Source organism: Mesoplodon bidens (assembly GCF_964165515.1).
Source record: "Mesoplodon bidens genome assembly, chromosome: 7".
NCBI lineage: Eukaryota > Metazoa > Chordata > Mammalia > Artiodactyla > Ziphiidae > Mesoplodon > Mesoplodon bidens.
This window is the reverse complement of record NC_138164.1, coordinates 13,534,113-13,552,219: the sequence shown is the minus strand read 5'-3', so window position 1 is coordinate 13,552,219 and position 18,107 is coordinate 13,534,113. Positions and strand designations below refer to the sequence as shown.

Sequence of the window (18,107 nt, the reverse complement as noted above, 5' to 3'; positions counted from 1 at the left end):
AGGCTGGCAGAGGGGGGGACCAGCGGGGGAGAGGTTTGACTGCTAGTAACCTCTCATCTGCTGCAGCAAGGAGAAGCCTCAGCCACGGCAGCAGTACCAGCAGCCTCCCCTCCCATCCTTCTCTGCTGGGGGACAGGTGGGAATTTAAAAGCTCAGGTCACGTGTCTCTGCTGGTTAACCTACTTACCCCTTGAAGACTGGGGCGGGGGCAGGCAGGGGCCAAGAGGAGTTGCCTGAGGAAAGCGCGGAGCAGGGGAAAACCCCGAGAGTGCTCTGGGCACTTCCGTTTGAAGGCTTGTCGGGTGAGGGAGAGAACGCACACGTATGTGAGAAGACGCCAAAGACAGTGTTCTGTGAGCCCTGTGCACGCCCTGGCACACATGTGCCTCCAGCATCAGGCAATGCCTGTCTTAAAGGCCCGAATTTGCCTGGGAGCATAAACATTTCTACAGTTGGAGCAGGCTGAGCTCTGGGGACCAGTTTAACCTTGGAGCTGCCTGCAAGCTCTCCCAAAGCAGCCACCCTCTGTCTCTTTTTAACTAGTCTCCTCGCCCTTAGAGAGGGAAAGGGTAGGCGGGGGAGGGGGCGGGGGGGGAGGGAGGATGTCCCACGATTCTTGCTTTCAAAGCATTTTTATCTAGTTTGGGGATTCCCAGGGGATGCCTGAGCTCAAGGGCCAGAACTGAGGGAAATTAATGGGGGTGGTGGTGGTGCAGACAGGCTGACAGCTCCACAATCCCTTGAGACTGGCGGAATCTGCACCCCCAATTCCCCTCCCCCTCCGCCACCACCGTTGTATAGTCTAATCCAGGGACGTGTCCCCACTGAGTGACTTCAGCTCTCCCTTCCTCAGGGCCACCAAGTCGGCCCTTCGCCACCAATTCCCCAGTCCCGGGTCCACAACTGCACTCGCTGCGGCACCCCCACGTCGCCGACGCGTCGCTCCCCTTCGCCGTCCTCGCCCCCCGCGGGCTGCGGGGCGGCGCGGGCTCTTTAAGAACAGCGGGAAGGGCGAGCAGCAGCTTGGAGGAGAGCGCAGTCGCCCGGCGGGTTCGGGAGGACAAGGCACCGAGGATCGGGCTCAGGGAACCAGGTGTGCGCGGCCAAGCTGAGTAGGGGCGCGCCCCCGTAGCCCTTCCCCAACCCTGTCATCTCTCTTCAGACCTGAGGCCCGAGCCCTCCCCTGTCGCCCGCCCCGGCCCGGCCCCGCCCCGGCCCGGCTGCCGGGACCGGGAGCCGGGACGCCGGTGCCGCAGCCGGAGGCAGGTAAGAGGGCCTGGAGTCTCCATCCTCGGCCCGCGGCAGCGCTAAGCATCTCGGCTCCGCACCGGCCCGGGGGCGCCTCAAGGTGACCAGGCTTGCGGAAGATGGGAGGGGGATGAGCCCGCCATGGGGGGCTTAGTTGGCAGTGGGGATTTTGAGTCCGGGTGGTGCGCCCATCTCTGGGGAGAGCCCAGGGCGCGCGGACCCAGGAGCGCAGGCGGGAGGGGCTAGCCAGGGCGTCTCGCCCAGGGATGGGGAGGAGAACGCAGCGGGAGGCCCAGAGCCTCCTCTTCCTCCGCCTTCGCCTGGTCCACCCTGTGCTCACCCTGCTACCCTGACCTCCTAGCCTGCAGTCTCCGCCAGCCGCCCCTTCCCACCCACCCCCATCCAGTCCCCTGGGGTTTCTGGCCTGCAGGGTAAGGAGATTAGTGCCTCCGTGGGGAGGAGGGAGCGGGTGCGGGCTTCGAGGGGCCAAGCTGGGGCCAGGCTAGGGCTGGGGCTGCCCGGGACCGAGGAGAGGTCGGGACTGATCGTTGCTGCGCGGGGAGTGGTGGTCGGGGGAGGGCAGATGCTCTGGCGGTGGGATGTGGGCTGCTCCCAGTAGCCGGTCTACCCTGAGAAGGAGGCGGGGAGTGGGGGCGAGGGCACATTAGAAAGCAAGGGAGCTCTGAGCCAGGGATCGGGGTCTGCCCCAAACTGAGGAGGCCCTCTCCCTGCAGACCGGCGGCGGCGTGATGGCGGAGAAGGCGCTGGAGGCCGTGGGCTGTGGACTAGGACCTGGGGCTGTGGCCATGGCCGTGGCTCTGGAGGATGGGGCGGAGCCCCCTATGCTGACCACACACCTGAAGAAGGTGGAGAACCACATCACTGAAGCCCAGCGCTTCTCCCACCTACCCAAGCGCTCAGCCGTGGACATCGAGTTTGTGGAGCTGTCCTATTCCGTGAGGGAGGGACCCTGCTGGCGCAAACGGGGTAAGGGAGCAGCCTGATGGGGAGTTGTGAGCCCCCATGAGTTGCCCCTTTGGGAGCATGAGGCCTGGAGGTCCCCTCTTCTGCAAATCCGGCAGGAGCGGGTCCACTAAAATCTATGCCCCTCATTCACTGTGCACACAGCTGAGGTGCCGGGGATCTGCACTCCCCCTACACCTGTAAGCACCATGGGACACTAGATTCCATTGGTTATTTCCTCTTCCAAGTTGACACTATCACCTCTGGTCCATGAGGAGTTTTCCTTCGGTGTTTCAGGTAGAGCTCCTGCCTCTGAGGGCTGATATGAGAAAGTAGGGGCTGTGCTGCAGGGGTTGTCCTTAGTGGTTAGCAAAAATCCTTGGACCTACAGAGCTCCGCTAATTTTAAAAGATGTTCTCATTCCTGTCTTCTTACTTCATTCTTGCCAAAGTCCTCCGAGGCACGGAAGGTGAAGGCTTGACAGGATAGATGACATCTCTGTATTACTAATAAGGAAACTGAGGCCCAGAGAAGTTGAGTAACTTGACCAATGTCACACAGCTAATAAGTGGCAGACTTCGGACCAGAAGCCAAGTTTTCCAGCTCTCCATGCAGCGTTCCTTTCTCTCTCCTAACTTCCCTGTTAAGCATTCCCATCTCCTCCTTGTTTCTCCCATTAGGACAGTGGGGTAAGGTCTGGCTGGGGCTCTGAGTTCCTTTGAACCCTGACCATCTCCTGTATCCCTTGCAGCTTTTGCCCCCCACCCCACCCTCCCTGCCCTGGGCAGGTTGAGCTGGGAATAGGGAAGCTGGGTTTTTCCCCAGAGCCTGGGTGTGGATCAGGGGTGGAGCTGGGACATTGTTCTCTGAGGTTTAAGAAATGTTTGGGGTGCTTCAGAGCAGGGCTGAGCCTGAGCTCTCTCTGCACTCCCTACCCTCACTCCCATGAGGGACCAAAAGGTCACAGGGCTTGAACCACTGGAAACTGAGGTATCCGGGCTCCCTGCTCAGCACCTTAACCCTAAGCAGCCTCTTGGCCCTGAGACCAGCTCCGGGCCAAATGAGGAGGTAGTTGTTATTTTCCTAGCCCTCACAGTTTTAAGGAGAAATGAAAATGCAAAAGAGATGTGCCTAGATGGGCCAGCTCTCTGGTTGCTTCAAGCCACCAGCCACAACCAGTGGGCACCCCTGACCAGGTCCTTCCCTCCTTTGTCCTTGCCAGCCCCATTCTGCTTTACTGGCCATTTTGCCGTCTCGTCCATCCCTTGCCCCTTTCTCTGCCCTCTGTCCTCCTCTTTCTGCCTTCTCTTTTCACTTGAATCCCTGTCCCCTTCTCTGGAGGACAGAAGGCAATTAGAGGTAGGCAGAGAGGAAAAAGAGCAAGGGGCGTGGAGAGAGGGAGATTTCTGTCTTTCCCACGTAAGGATTTGTCACTCACCTCTCCTAATTACAAAGGACACTTCTTGATTTTTAAAACCCTTTTCTATTAATTATTATTAATTATCTTACTTATTATTCATAATAACCTTATTATGTCCTTGGGAGGAGATATACTATCCTTATTTTATAGATGAGGAAATGGAGGTCCTGAAGGATTAAGTGATTTCATAAAATTGTGAAGAGAGTTACTGACTGAGGCAGACCTAGAACTGTGGTGGGTCTCCATCCTGAAGGCATGGCAGGCCCCTCCCATGCTGAGCAGTTGTGGTCCAGCAGGAGTCCCAAGACATGGGTTCCTAGCCACTTGTAAGCTGTGTGACCTTGGGCAGGCTGCTTTCCCTCTCTTGGCCTTACTTTCCTCATCTGTAAACAGGGATGATAAGAATACCCACCACACAGGCTTGTTGTGCGGCTCAGCTGAGATGTTAGCTGTGAAAATGCTTTGTGAAAGGCAAGCATAGGGTGATATTTGAATTTGGCAATAGTGTTCAATCAAGTGCTTGGTGGGGATTAAATGAAGGGAGGGGTCATCATTGTCAATTTCTTCCCCTGAAAAAGAAATCGCTTCCTGTGAGTAGCTCTGAAAGGCATACACTGGCATGCACAACCACATGTCTTTCTCATTGACGGCGATGATGAATGAGGCAGAGGGTTGGAATCCATGATTTCCCCTCTCCCAGTAAAGAACTTGCTGTGTCTGTGAACTTGGGTAAGTCACTGGATGTCTCTGGGCCCCAGTTGCCTCATCCATGTTGCTACAGCAGTGACTGAGGCAATGAGCTTTGTAAACTGGAGAGCACCATACGGGGGGTTGGTGTGATCAGGATCCCGGAGTGGGCAGCAGCTGATCCCCTGACTGACCAGATATGTCCAGAGGGAGGGCTGGGTTCTGTGGAGGGAGGGTGAAAGATCACATCCCTTCACTGCCTCTGCTAAGGAGGTAGAATGGAGAGGAAATTGGGCTCCGTACGGGTGGGAGGAAGGTGGTAGTGAGCAAAGTACCTGGTAGGAGATTGGTGTTTCGGCCTCACTGAGGCAGGTCTGCAAGCACAGCAGGCAAGGCCAGCCTCCTTGGCTTCATCTTTCCTCTCCACCCACTTGTCTCACCAGTTGACTCCATGGAGTCTCTGCCCTTTGTTCCCTGGATTGTATTACATATATGCTGTTGTATAGCAGAGCTTTTCCTCCCAAAGCCTGGAGAGCCTCTGCCTTCCTTTTCCATTTTGAAATGCTGCTCATGCTTCAAGACTTAGCTCAAATGCCACCTCTTCCATGAAGCCTTTCCTGATTTTCCCCTTGGCCTTCCACCCTCATCAATTCCATTTTCTGCATTCTCATTGCACATGATTTGTACTTCTGTTATAACCCTCACTTTATCTTTCTTCAGATCCATAGGTGGTTTCTTGTCCATCTTTTTAGCCTAGACTATCACCATCTTGAGTGCAGGAACTATGTCTTCCTCATTTTTTTGGTGCACTGTCTGGTACAGAGCTTGGAATGTAGTATATATCAATAAGCGCTTGCCAAATGGGATTAATTATAAAATGTCACTTGTTTTTAATGGGCTCTGTGTGCCAAGCACTGTGTCATATACTTTACATATATGATCTCATTGAATCCTATAGCAACCCTATGAGATAGGTACTATCATCCTCATTTTACAGATGAGGGACCTGGAGCTCAGAGAGGTTAAGCAACTTGCCCAAGGTCACACAGCTGGTAAGTGTGGAGCCGGAATTTGAACGTAGATCCACCCGACTCCAAACTGGTACTCTTAATGCATATGCTGCCTCCCAGTGAGTGAATGAAAGGTGAGATTTTACTGGGCCATGTTAGGGTCTGCAGAGACAAGCCTGGTGGGCAGAGAGAGCACCCCGAAGAAGGCTTTTTAGAAGGAGGCCAAGGCTCTGAGAACACACACTCATAGAACCAACACTTATTGAGCATCTAGTATGTGCCAGCCAGTCTGCTAAGGTTACAAAGATGAGAAAGACACAAACCCTTCCCCCAAGGAGCTCACTGACTAAGAGGCTGGACGAGGGGAATGAGGGGCAGGCACATCAAGTAACAAACGTGTTGACATATGAGAAGTGCTATGGAGCGCAGAGGACAGTCAGCCAGCTCAGGCTGGATCGTTGGGAAAGCCTTCCTGGAGGGGATGAGAGAGTGGCCGCTGTGTTTGTAGAAGAGTAGAGTCTACTGTAACTTTGATCTCCTCTCCACGCCCATCCGTCAGATGTGGGGGTTTACCCACGGCCTTCAGAAGAGCACTGCCGGGCTTCCCTGGTGGCACAATGGTTAAGAATCCGCCTGCCAGTGCAGGGGACAAGGGTTCAAGCCCTGGTCCAGGAGGATCCCACATGCCGCGGAGCAACTAAGCCCGTGCGCCACAACTACTGAGCCTGCGCTCTAGAGCCTGAGAACCACAACTACTGAGCCCACATGCCACAACTACTGAAGCCCACGTACCTAGAGCCCGTGCTCCGTAGCAAGAGAAGCCACCGCAATGAGAAGCCCTCACACCGCAACGAAGAGTAACCCCCGCTCGCCACAACTACAGAAGGCCCGCGCGCAGCAATGAAGACCCAATGCAGCCAAAAATAAATTAATTAATTAAAAAAAAAAAAACAAAGAAGAACATTGTCACTTCGGGTACTTTGACATTAGTGGTGGTCGTTTCTAGGGGGATGGGATGAGAGGGTATAGGTTATTGTTGGGGCTCTGAGGGTCACTCCTCCATCCTAACCAATTCACAGTGAGTAGGGACTGCCTATTTCACTGACAGCCATGGCTCCTAAGAGTTTGGGGTGTCTCTGTTCATTGTAGCCCTGATCAAAAGTTCCTCCCTCCCTCACTGCAGGTTATAAGACTCTCCTTAAGTGCCTATCAGGTAAATTCTGCCGCCGGGAGCTGATTGGCATCATGGGCCCCTCAGGGGCTGGCAAGTCCACGTTCATGAACATCTTGGCAGGATACAGGTGAGGACAAGGCTGGGGTAGAGTGGGGGCAGGACCAGGCAGAGGGTCCCCTGGGGAGCACAGAAGTTGTTCTGAAGTGACGCTGAGCCCCATCCCCAACCAACGTTCCTTCAGGGAGTCTGGAATGAAGGGGCAGATCCTGGTCAACGGGAGGCCGAGGGAGCTGAGGACCTTCCGAAAGATGTCCTGTTACATCATGCAGGACGACATGCTGCTGCTACACCTCACGGTGCTGGAGGCCATGATGGTGAGAGCCGGGCGGCCGTCCCCTCCTCCTAGTTCTCCCTTTATCCGCTGTTCCCGTCCTTCCCATGGGCTAAGGGGTCAAGGCTGTGCCCCCTCCCACGCATATCTGATCCGCCTTCTCTCTGGGCCCCAGGTCTCTGCTAACCTGAAGCTAAGTGAGAAGCAGGAGGTGAAGAAGGAGCTGGTGAGTGGGGGAGGGTGGGGGAGGGGGACGGGACAGCTGCCCTTTTCACTGCTGCTGAGTTCTGGGGCCCCCGAGTTGGGTGGTAGGAGAGGGGCGGTCAAGGCTGGGACATCACGCTTCAGGGAGATGCTTACTTAAATTGGGGTGGTGCTGGGGGAAGCAGAGACTCTGAAGCTGACCTGGGGTGGGTGGGCGGCTGGGCCAGGTGACAGAGATCCTGACAGCACTGGGCCTGATGTCCTGCTCCCACACGAGGACAGCCCTGCTCTCCGGAGGGCAGAGGAAGCGCCTGGCCATCGCCCTGGAGCTGGTCAACAACCCACCTGTCATGTTCTTTGACGAGCCTACCAGGTATCTCTCCCCCTCCTCTCCCACCAGGATGCCTCCTCCCCTCAGCCCAGAGCCAGGGCTAGAGGCTGCATCTGCTCCACTGCTGGAGACAAGAGCATGTGTTTGCAGCCTCCTGGGGCCAGAGAAGGGCTCCACCCCTGCCAATCCTGTTGCCATAGCAGCCCCATCCTTCACCCTAGCAGAAATCCCGATGTCCTCCTTGACAGATGTCGCCTGCTCCTTCTCTCCCCCACAGCCAATCAATCGCCAAGTCCTGCTGATTCTACGTTCTTTTTCCATCTCTCAGATTCGCCCCACCCCCATTCTTAGTGCCAGTGCTTAAATCCAGGACATCATCAACCCTTGCCTGCATTTCTGCAATAGACTCCTATCTCCTCATCTCCAGTCTCTCCCAGCCCATCCTTCTTCCAAACTGCAACCAGAGTGAACTTTCTAAAAGAAAAGTCTGGCAATACTCACTCCCCTGCTTAAAAATATGCAGTGATTCCCATTTGCCCTGAGAATGAAGTCAGAGGACTTACAAGGTCCTGGTCTGAACCTGTTTCTCTGGCCTCACATCTTGCTTCACACTGTCTTATATTTCATGCTCTAATAATACTGAATCACTTATAATTCTCTTAGTCCAGCCATGTGTTTCATGCCTCTGAGCTTTGCACATGCTGTGTCTTCTGCCTGGAATGCCCTTCACCACCGCACCTGTCCTTCCTCCCTCCCTCACCTGGCTTAGCTCTTTCTTCTGCCAGACTCCCTCAGGAACCTTCTCTGACTACCCTCCAACACCTTTGTACAACAGAGCTGAATCCTCCCCCCACTTCACCCCATGATTCTACAGCATGGTGCACATTATCTCAAATGATCTGTGCATTTCTCTCTCTCTCCCTCCCAACCAGAGTCGATGTCTTATTTATTCATCTTTGTAATCCCAGTGCCTGGCATTCAACAGGTGCTTAATAATTGCTTGTTACACCTAACAGTACTCTGGGCTTCTTGGTACCTCCGAATGCCTGAATCATACAGTGTGGATGGGATAAAGCGATGGCCAGGATGACCCCCTTCCTGCCAGCTCCCTCGCCCTCATAGCAGCTGCCCCACCCAAACAGCCCCTTCCCTTGTCTCTGCCCACCTCACCCCGCCCCCTGGTGGCCTCTCTCTGGACAGTGGTCTGGACAGCGCTTCCTGTTTCCAAGTGGTGTCCCTCATGAAGTCCCTGGCCCAGGGGGGCCGTACTATCATCTGCACCATCCACCAGCCCAGTGCCAAGCTCTTTGAGATGTTTGACAAGGTGAGGGTCTCTGGGACTCAAAGGTGACCGGCCTGCGATAGGGAGAGGGAAGGGGTCAGTAGAGGTGTCATGGGACCCGCCTGACCCGCTCGTGGTGTTTTCCTCGTCCTTCTCTTTCTGCCTCAGCTCTACATCCTGAGCCAGGGTCAGTGCATCTTCAAGGGCGTGGTCACCAACCTGATCCCCTATCTGAAGGGGCTCGGCCTGCACTGCCCCACCTACCACAACCCAGCTGACTTCAGTGAGTGGGGGCCTGTTGGTAGGGGCTGGGTTATGGTGGCGGGCCAAACCTGGGGGTTCAGATCATGCATTTGGGCCTCCCAGGGGCAGAGATCTCACTGTCGCCTGCCTTCCGCGCACACCCAAGGAAGGGCTGGCTTGCCCTTGGGAAGCAAGGATAGATCTTAGCTGAGCACACCCCTCTGTGTCCCCCAGTCATCGAGGTGGCCTCTGGCGAGTACGGAGACCTGAATCCCCTGCTGTTCAGGGCTGTGCAGAATGGGCTCTGTGCCATGGCAGAGAAGAAGAGCAGCCCTGAGAAGAATGAGGTCCCTGCCCCCTGTCCCCCTTGCCCTCCGGTGAGTAGGGGTGGGGAGGGCAGAGTGCAGAGTGGGGGAGGAGAGAGAGGACCTTGGACATGGCCCTGCCAAAGAGGACATGCCCCAGAGGCATCACAACCACTGGGTACTTAGAAAGAACCCAGGACTTGGAATAGACCTGCTCTTTTTTTTTTTTTTTTTTTTTTTTTTTGCTGTACGCGGGCCTCTCACTGCTGTGGCCTCTCCCGTTGCGGAGCACAGGCTCCGGACACACAGGCTCTGCGGCCATGGCTCGCGGGCCCAGCCGCTGCGCGGCATGTGGGATCTTCCGGGATAGGGGCACGAACCCGTGTCCCCTGCATCGGCAGGCGGACTCTCAACCACTGCGCCACCAGGGAAGCCCAAGACCTGCTCTTAACTGTGTGACTTTGGGCACATTACTTAACCTCTCTGAGCTTCGACTTTCTCATTCATTTATTTGTTCAACAAATTCTTACTGAGTGTCTATAGCACATTGTCCTTAGTGCCACCTGGTAAGCAAGACTGAAGCTGTCTCTGGCTTCGTGGCCAGTGTGGTTTACTATCATCACTAACTTGGAGGTGATGATACTCATTTCACAGGGTTATTGGGAGGACTAATTAGATCATCACACAAAGTTCTTCGCACCGTAGCTGGTACAGTTGGTGTTCATTCCATGCCAGCTCTTTTCTTTATTTTTTAATTTTTATTTTATTTTTAAATTAAAACTCAATGAAAATGAGTTTTAATTTGTGTTTTTGTACCTTTCAAAATAACACTTCAGCTAGTTCAGAAAGAGACCACTTCTGTTTATAAAAGCTCTTGAGTTTTCCCTCCAGCTCTTTTCCTTAAATGAGATGCTATAACCCTGGAAGGCTGGGAGGGTTATTGTTGCTGTTGTCATCATTATTTTTTTTGGTCATCATTATTATCATTGTTAATAATATTGTGAAACTGGTGGCATAAAGGTATTATACCCTTAGGGTAAATGTTTTCAATGGATTAAAGAGTAGTGACTGGGGAATTCCCTGGTGGTTCAGTGGTTAGGACTCTGTGATTTCACTGCCGAGGGCGTGGGTTCGATCCCTGGTCGGCCAGTAAGCTGTGCAGTGTGGCCAAATAAATAAATAAATGAATAAAATAAATAAAGAGAAGTGACTGATCTATTAGTAGCCCCCATGGGTGTCCTTAACTCCTTTCTATCTCCTCCCTCCCAAGTTTTTTCTCCCTCTTTGTGTCTCTCTCTGAATCTCACTCTGATTCACACCGCTAAGGCCAGCTTCCAGGTACCCAACTCAATGGTGGAGAATTCTGGAGGACCCTTGCCCCAGGGACAGGCTCAGGGGTTTTCCCACCAGCTGAGCTGGGTGCGTGGTGGGGGCTAGGGTAGGCTCACCTGATCCAGTTTCCTCTCTCCAGGAAGTGGATCCCATTGAAAGCCACACATTTGCCACCAGCACCCTCACACAGTTCTGCATCCTCTTCAAGAGGACCTTCTTGTCCATCCTCAGGGACACGGTGAGACATCAAGTTGCGGGAGGGGAGGCTGGCATAAGCCTGGCCTTGTGGGGTGTAGGATCCCAGCAGCTGGGATGGTGATGGGGCCCCTCCCCCAACAGCTCCCCCTAAAGCCCCCGTGGGTCTCTGTGCCTGTGAGGGCACCCCCACATTCCTACCCAAGTGTGGCCTGCCCATCCCTAGCCTATGATCCATCCTCTCTCCTCATGATCACCCCTCACACAGGTCCTGACCCACCTGCGGTTTATGTCCCATGTGGTGATCGGCGTGCTCATTGGTCTCCTCTACCTGCACATCGGTGACGATGCCAGCAAGGTCTTCAACAACACGGGCTGCCTCTTCTTCTCCATGCTCTTCCTCATGTTTGCTGCCCTGATGCCAACTGTGCTCACCTGTGAGCCGAGCTGCCCTGGGCGTGGGGCGGGAGTGGGGGGCACGGGGTAAGGCCAGGGTGCTGGACAGCTGTGCCTAATCGGCCTGTGTCCTCAGTCCCCTTAGAGATGGCCGTCTTCATGCGGGAGCATCTCAACTACTGGTACAGCCTCAAAGCGTATTACCTGGCCAAGACCATGGCCGATGTGCCCTTCCAGGTGAGCCTCTTCCCACCCACCCCCCACTGCCTCCCTTCTGTCTTGCTCCTTCCATCCTTGCTTGCTTGCCTCCCTTAACCTTGTTACCTGCCATCCTTTCCTTGACTTCTTCTCACTTAGCAAGAGGTGGTGAGCACCTACCATGCACGAGGCTCCATGCCAGGCACTAGGGATACAGCAACAAACATGATGGAAGTAGTCTTGACCTTGTGGAACTTATGTTCCGGTGAGAATAAGAGAGGACAAACAGAAAATGATGAAAATAACAGCCCTACAAATGACTCTGTGAATCTTATTCGAGACAGTAGAGAATAGTGTGGGCTCTGGAGCCGTACTGCTCCTCGTTAGCTGTGAGACATTGGGCAAGTCACCTAATCACTCTTTGCTTTAGTGTCTCCATCTATAAAATGGAATGGTGATAGTATCTACCTCGGGATTGTTTATGAGAAGGAAATGAGTTAATACATGTAAACTACTTCCACTACCCTGTTCCAAGCACCAGGGCCACCAGTAATCCGTAGGCCACCTTTAAGCAAATTAGAAAACGTGTCCCTTCCTCAGGGTGGAGGCTGCACTGTGCTAGGGTGAGAAGAGCTCAGCTGGGGCTCCACCTCTGGTTGCCTCTTGGTTGGGCGCCTTGTGCAGGGAAGAACCTGCCCTCCTGTACATGGTAGGCTCGGTCCCTGTCCTCCAGGAGTTGATGGCATCCAGGGGGACAAAACGCTCTCATATATATGGTTAATTAATTAACAATATAAGGAATATGCTGGTCCAGATGGGAAGGACCTTCAGAGAAGTCACCGTGCCTGAACGGGTCCGAGTAGGCCTGATGGAAGAGGTGAGACTGGAGGATGAATGAGGTTCTTAGAGCCGGGGAGGAAGGGCATGTGTCAAGTTCATGTGACTGCATGAGCAGGAGTGCAGAGGCAGGAGCAGGCACGGATGCTCTAGCGATTGCTGTCCTAGAGGTTCTGCCTGGGTGGAGTGGAGGGTCTTGGCCTCTGCCCAGCCCTGTGCCTGCTCCCCAGGTGGTGTGCCCGGTGGTGTACTGCAGCATTGTGTACTGGATGACAGGCCAGCCAGCTGAGACCAGCCGCTTCCTGCTCTTCTCAGCCCTGGCCACTGCCACGGCCTTGGTGGCCCAGTCTTTGGGGCTGCTGATCGGCGCTGCCTCCAACTCCCTACAGGTGAGGGGCTGGTAGGTGGCGACCCCCAAGAGGGGGGACGGAGTCTGGTGGAAGGAATCAGGGGCTGGCCTAAGGAATGGGATGGATCTACAGGAAACCTGGGGGCCACCCCAGTCCTGGGTCTGTCCTGATCACCCCTGTGATGGCCCGGTCGCCTTCCCTCCCCTCCAGGTGGCCACATTTGTGGGCCCAGTTACCGCCATCCCTGTCCTCTTGTTCTCCGGTTTCTTTGTCAGCTTCAAAACCATCCCCACTTACCTGCAATGGAGCTCCTACCTCTCCTATGTCAGGTCAGTGCCCCTTCCTCACCATCTGCCCCTGCTCCTCCCTGTAGGCGGCCAAGCCCCAAGGCTGAGAGATTGCACCTGGGCTCTGGCAGTTTGCCCAGGGAGCAGGGTCCCTGTGCTCTGTGTCCCGCTCTGATGCCCTTGCTTGCCTAGGTATGGCTTTGAGGGTGTGATTCTGACCATCTATGGCATGGAGAGAGGAGACCTGACCTGCTTGGAGGAACGCTGCCCTTTCCAGGAACCACAGAGCATCCTCCGAGCGCTGGATGTGGAGGATGCCAAGCTCTACATGGACTTCCTGGTCTTGGGCATCTTCTTTCTGGCCCTGCGGCTGCTGGCATACCTTGTGCTCCGTTACCGGGTCAAGTCAGAGAGATAGAGCTTTGCTCTGGCCTGTGCCCCAGCCCCTGCAGCAGGAAGCCCCCGGCCCCGGCCCTTTGGGACTGTTTTAACCTTGTAGACTTGGGCCATGGCTGCTGGTGCAGCCGTCCTCCCCTCTCTCAGCTCCTCCACAGGCTGGCTGTTGGACTGCGCTCCCAGCCGCGGCCCTGGGGCTGGGGGTGCCAGGCCTCCCCGCCACGCCCAGGAGTCTTCCCAAGTTGATGCGGCCTGTAGGTCTGTAGCTTCCTCCCTCCTCTTTCCAACATCTGCATGCAATGACCACGGGGAGGCTGCCATCTGCCTTCTGCTCCCACAGCACCCCCTCCTCTGTTGTCTGTCTGGGAGCCCCAGGCTTTCCAGACCCCCACTGACAACTGACCAAAGTGGCCCCCCCGGGGGTCCCCACCACACAAGTGTTTGTAATCTGGGCTGTTATAAGGTTGGTGTTCCAGGGCTGGGCCCTGGTGGGGTCCCCTGGATGTCCCATTTGGACGTTGGAATGGAGTAGGGATGGACTCTGGAAGTCTCTTCCTCCTCCTCACCTCTCCCTGCCCCTAGACCCTGGCTGATTTGGACAGTCTGTTGGGACAGAAGCTGGGTTTTCTGTCTGGATCATCCCTCCCAATCCTGGGGATTGGAGAGGCCTGGCGCCATGGGCTCCTCCCCGTCACCTCTGGTGGGGGCTGGGCCTGTGGCACCTCTGCAATAATGTCTGTGTTTCTCTCCCATCTGCCACTGGAATTGGAGAATGCACTTTATTCTGGGGGGTGAATGGGAGAAGCCCCAAGCCTCCTTTCTCGCTGCTCACGTGGTCCCGCAATGCTCCCTCACCTCTCCTGAGTTACAGGCACATATATGCGAACAGGCAATCTCGGCCCTACACACACTCGCTGTCCCGCTGTGGCTCACAGGAAGAGTGATGGTGGTGGTGATGGTGGGTGCTGTGGGAAGGGCTGTGTCAACCTCCTCCCGGGGATTCCGCTTTGATTCTAAGGATGAGGCTGGTGCTGCCTGCGGCGTCTCCAGGATCCGCAGGTGTCTACCTGCCAGTCTTCCCTCCCTACTTCCGGCCCAAGCCAGGGGTGGCACAGGGCACCAGCTCCCTGGAGTTCAGGACCCCACACAAGCACAAGCATGAGCATAAGATGAACTTGGCCACTGCCACCCCATGGCTCTTCTTTTGTGTGTCAAGCTGGCAGTCTCACTCCCCCTCTCCTTCCATGGCCACTTGCTGCTCATTCAAACTCTTGTCCGCATCTCTCCACCTGCTTTCTATCAGCCAAGGTGGGCCCTGGGCGCCAGAGCAGCATGCCCATGGCACCAGAGCGACAGACACACCTAGAACATGTCTGGCTTTCCTGGGGATGCGGGTCCAGGCTCATTCTACTTCTGATTTCCCCTTCCCCTAGGGCTCTTGTCCCCCCTTCGTCCTGTACACACACCTCTCTACCTTCCTTACCCTGCCACGGATTCTCCCCATCACACAGAGATGCCAGTTGTATTTGTGGGAGTTCACCCATTATTAATAAAACCTATATTTATACAGTATGCAGTGTGTAAATGTGTGTGGGTCTGCCACCTGGTACCATGGGCTGTGAGAGCTCTTGGCAAGAAGTCTATGAGCTTCAGGGAGGCTGTGGCAGGGGATGGGAAGTCAAGCTGGTGAATGTGTATCTTAAGAGATATTTGTATCAAGCTTCACATCTTACAGATGCTTATGTTCATTATCTCAAGGGAGTGTCAGGTCAACCCTGCATTATCTCTCACGATAACCCATTTGCAGATGAGCTAACTGAGACTTGGGTTAAGTAACTTGCCCAAGGACCCTTAGCTAATGGAAGTGGGGACCAGCTCTGACAACCAGGTCTTCTGCCTCCGGACTCCTCCTCCTTGGCCTCAGCCCATGATGTTTGTCACTGGTGGATCTGCAAGCTGCGTGCAGGGGCTCTGTGTCTGTTGCATAGGTGCATTCTTGCCTGAGTGATATGTGACTCTCTTTTCAGAACTCACTGAGCCCTGGTTCCCCGGTTGTGCCGGTGGGTGAGTGGGGGAGGTTAGGGGCTGTGAAGGCAGTGAGAAGCAGAAAGCCCCAGCGACCTAAGCCCCAGGATGAAAGTGGCAGGAACCCCACAGGTCTCAGCACAACTTTCCTCATTTCTTCCTTGCTTCTTTCCTACCGAACCACACTCCCATGGCCAAGCCATCAACCACCAGGACTACAAATGGCTCTGGAAGCCTGAGATTTGGAGTAGGCAATTGTCCAGAAGGCCTTGAGGGCTGGTGGCAGGATGACCCAAGAAGCAGTACATTGTCTCTCCCCCTTCCCTCCTGATCCTGAGCTTGGGGACTGAAGGAAGGGGCTGCCGTCATTTCTGCCGGCTGCCTGGAATACCCTAGTTGTGCTGTGCCCCGGGCTAGGGTAGGGCCCAATCTATGACCGGATGGGTGCTTGCCTGGAGATGGACTAACTTTGTTTCTTATGGGGGTGGGAGTGGGGGGTGGGAAGTGGGGCATGGGAATGGGATGTGGGAAGTCTGAGTCCTAGCTCCTGGAATTCTAGCTAGCTTGAGGGGGCACTCTGGGTGCCACCTTCTCCCTGGAATGATACCAATACGTGGCTCCTAAAAGTCAGAGGGCACAAAATTCTGCCACCATATAGTCTTTCTTAAGATTCTTCATTTTTACTCTTTCTCTTTTAAGATGAAATTTAAAATACTCCCCAAAGAGTAAAATTTATAAGTTCACACATCTGTAACTTCCCCTTGGAGCTAAAGGAAATGAACAGCCATTCCAGAGCCAGCAAGGGCCATTCAGGAACCGAGAACATTCGTAGAGTGGCTCACATATTTGCGAAGAAAGCTCTTTTGATTCTTGGAGCAACCCCATGAGGCTACTAGGATGAGTATGATCATTTCCTCCTTTCACAGAGAAGGGAACCAAGGCTTCGAGAAGCGACTTGAGCAAGCTCTCAAGATGCTGTGCTCTTGCCCCTGAGAACCACCTGCGATTTCTCCCCCCAGTCTCAGTAACCTGCAGCGGGGGGGGCATCCAAGCATGTTTTGAAATGGGCCCACTCTCCCTGAATGCCGAACTTCCTGGACCCAGAGGTCATTTCCTTCAACGCAGCTGCGTTCTGTGACAGGGTCTGTGCAAGGTGCTGGAGGGCAGAGATGACCAAAGCACTTCTCTGTGCTGTGGCTCTGTAGCACCTGCTGCCCCATCCTGAGGTCCGACGACAGAGCACGTGCCCACAGTGTGACTCACAGTACTTCTGTCTGCAAGAGGCCAGTCAAATTATATGTTATTAATAAAACCTACATGGCTGTCGTGCCCGCTGAGGGGTGGGGGAGGGGAATGTCTTGCTCTGAGCTGTGTCCAGTAACGCAGCCAGGGGCCTGTCAGTCTCACGTGGCTAGGTACGTGGAGTGAAGCTAGAGGAGCCCTCCAGGCCTGAAATGTCACCCGTAAGATCACATTCACAGCAGTTACTCTACCTCCTCTCCCCTCACACCATCCTACTCCTCGTCCAGAGCTTTGTTAAAACCAAATGTGCTCTTTTCTCTGCTGCCTGGAATGCCCTTCCCTTCTCTGGCTTTTTTTATTTTTATTTTTTAATTGAAGTATAGTTGATTTATGATGTTTCAGGTGTACAGCAGAGTGATTCAGTTATACATGTATGTATATATATACACATATATATTCTTTTTCAGATTCTTTTCCATTATAGGTTATTACAAGATATTGAATATAGTTCCCTGTGCTATTTGTTGTTTATCTAATTTATATGTAGTAGTGTATATCTGTTAATGCCAAATTCCAAATATATCCTTTTTGGTAACCATAAGTTTGTTTTCTATGTCTATGATTCTATTTCTGTTTTGTAAATAAGTTCATTGGGATCATTTTTTTAGATTCCACATATAAGTGATATCATATGATATTTGTCTTTCTCTGTCTGACTTACTTCACTTAGTATGATTATCTCTAGGTCCAACCATGTTGCTGCAAATGGCATTATTTCATTCTTTTTTATGACTGAGTACCAGCTTATTATTTTTTTAATGTTCATTTATTTATTTGTTTCTGGCTACATCAGGTCTTAGTTGCTGCACGTGGGCTTCTCTCTAGTCGTGGCGCGGGGGGTCCAGAGTGCGTGGGCTCTGTAGCTGCCGCACGTGTGCTTAGTTGCCCCACGGCACGTGGGATCTTATTTCCCTGACCAGGGATCGAACCTACGTCCCCTGCATTGGAAGGCAGATTCTCAACCACTGGACCACCAGGGAAGTCCCCCAGCTTATTTTTTAAGATCTAGTTCAAATGTCACCTCCTGTGCCAGAGGCAGTTAGTAACTTCCTCTCCCAGGCTTTCCTAAAGCTTCCATCTCCCTCTGAAGTACCATCATTTGGGCCCCCTGGAGGGGAGCTGCTATGGTCTGGTCCCTGTTCACCTTGTTCTGGTTGCTCGATACTAGCCCAATACCACGTGTTCATTGAAAGAACAGATGTTTACATGTATAAGTGAAATATCCACACTGTCCTCAGTCTGGACGGAGGGTAGAGATCATAAAGCCCTCTTCTCAGCCCTGTCCAAGGCGCCTCTCTACCAGTTCCCGACTGTACACCTCCATTCAGTGCAACCTGTGTTTGCATGTGGAGGCATGCCCTGGCTGTGGGTCGTGGGAGGCTCCTCCATCGGTTACGTGGGCCCTGGGTGTGCCCGGTATGGAAGCACAGGGATGAGGCTGAGGGCTTTGAGGACCAGGAAGCCCCAGGGCCAGGCTATGGTTGGGTGCTAGACAAGAGGAGCAGGTTGAGGTGGGAGCTGTCCATCAGCCCCATTCTTCTGCCTGCCTTGACCCAAATGACCAGAAGCCATACACAGAGGTGTGGGGTCT

General features: G+C 54.0%; 1 protein-coding gene across 1 annotated transcript; it reads left to right on the top strand.

The window, feature by feature from the left end:
• Positions 1 to 1,997: 1,997 nt before the first annotated feature.
• Positions 1,998 to 13,211, top strand: ABCG4 (ATP binding cassette subfamily G member 4; the record flags this gene model as incomplete). Its single annotated transcript, XM_081240215.1, has 14 exons — positions 1,998 to 2,235; positions 6,512 to 6,629; positions 6,744 to 6,876; positions 7,009 to 7,059; positions 7,265 to 7,410; positions 8,569 to 8,692; positions 8,819 to 8,933; positions 9,128 to 9,270; positions 10,670 to 10,768; positions 10,994 to 11,162; positions 11,258 to 11,358; positions 12,387 to 12,545; positions 12,717 to 12,835; positions 12,986 to 13,211. The coding sequence occupies 14 exons, from the start codon at positions 1,998 to 2,000 to the stop codon at positions 13,209 to 13,211; spliced, it is 1,941 nt and encodes a 646-aa protein (XP_081096341.1).
• Between the last annotated feature and the right edge of the window lie 4,896 nt (positions 13,212 to 18,107).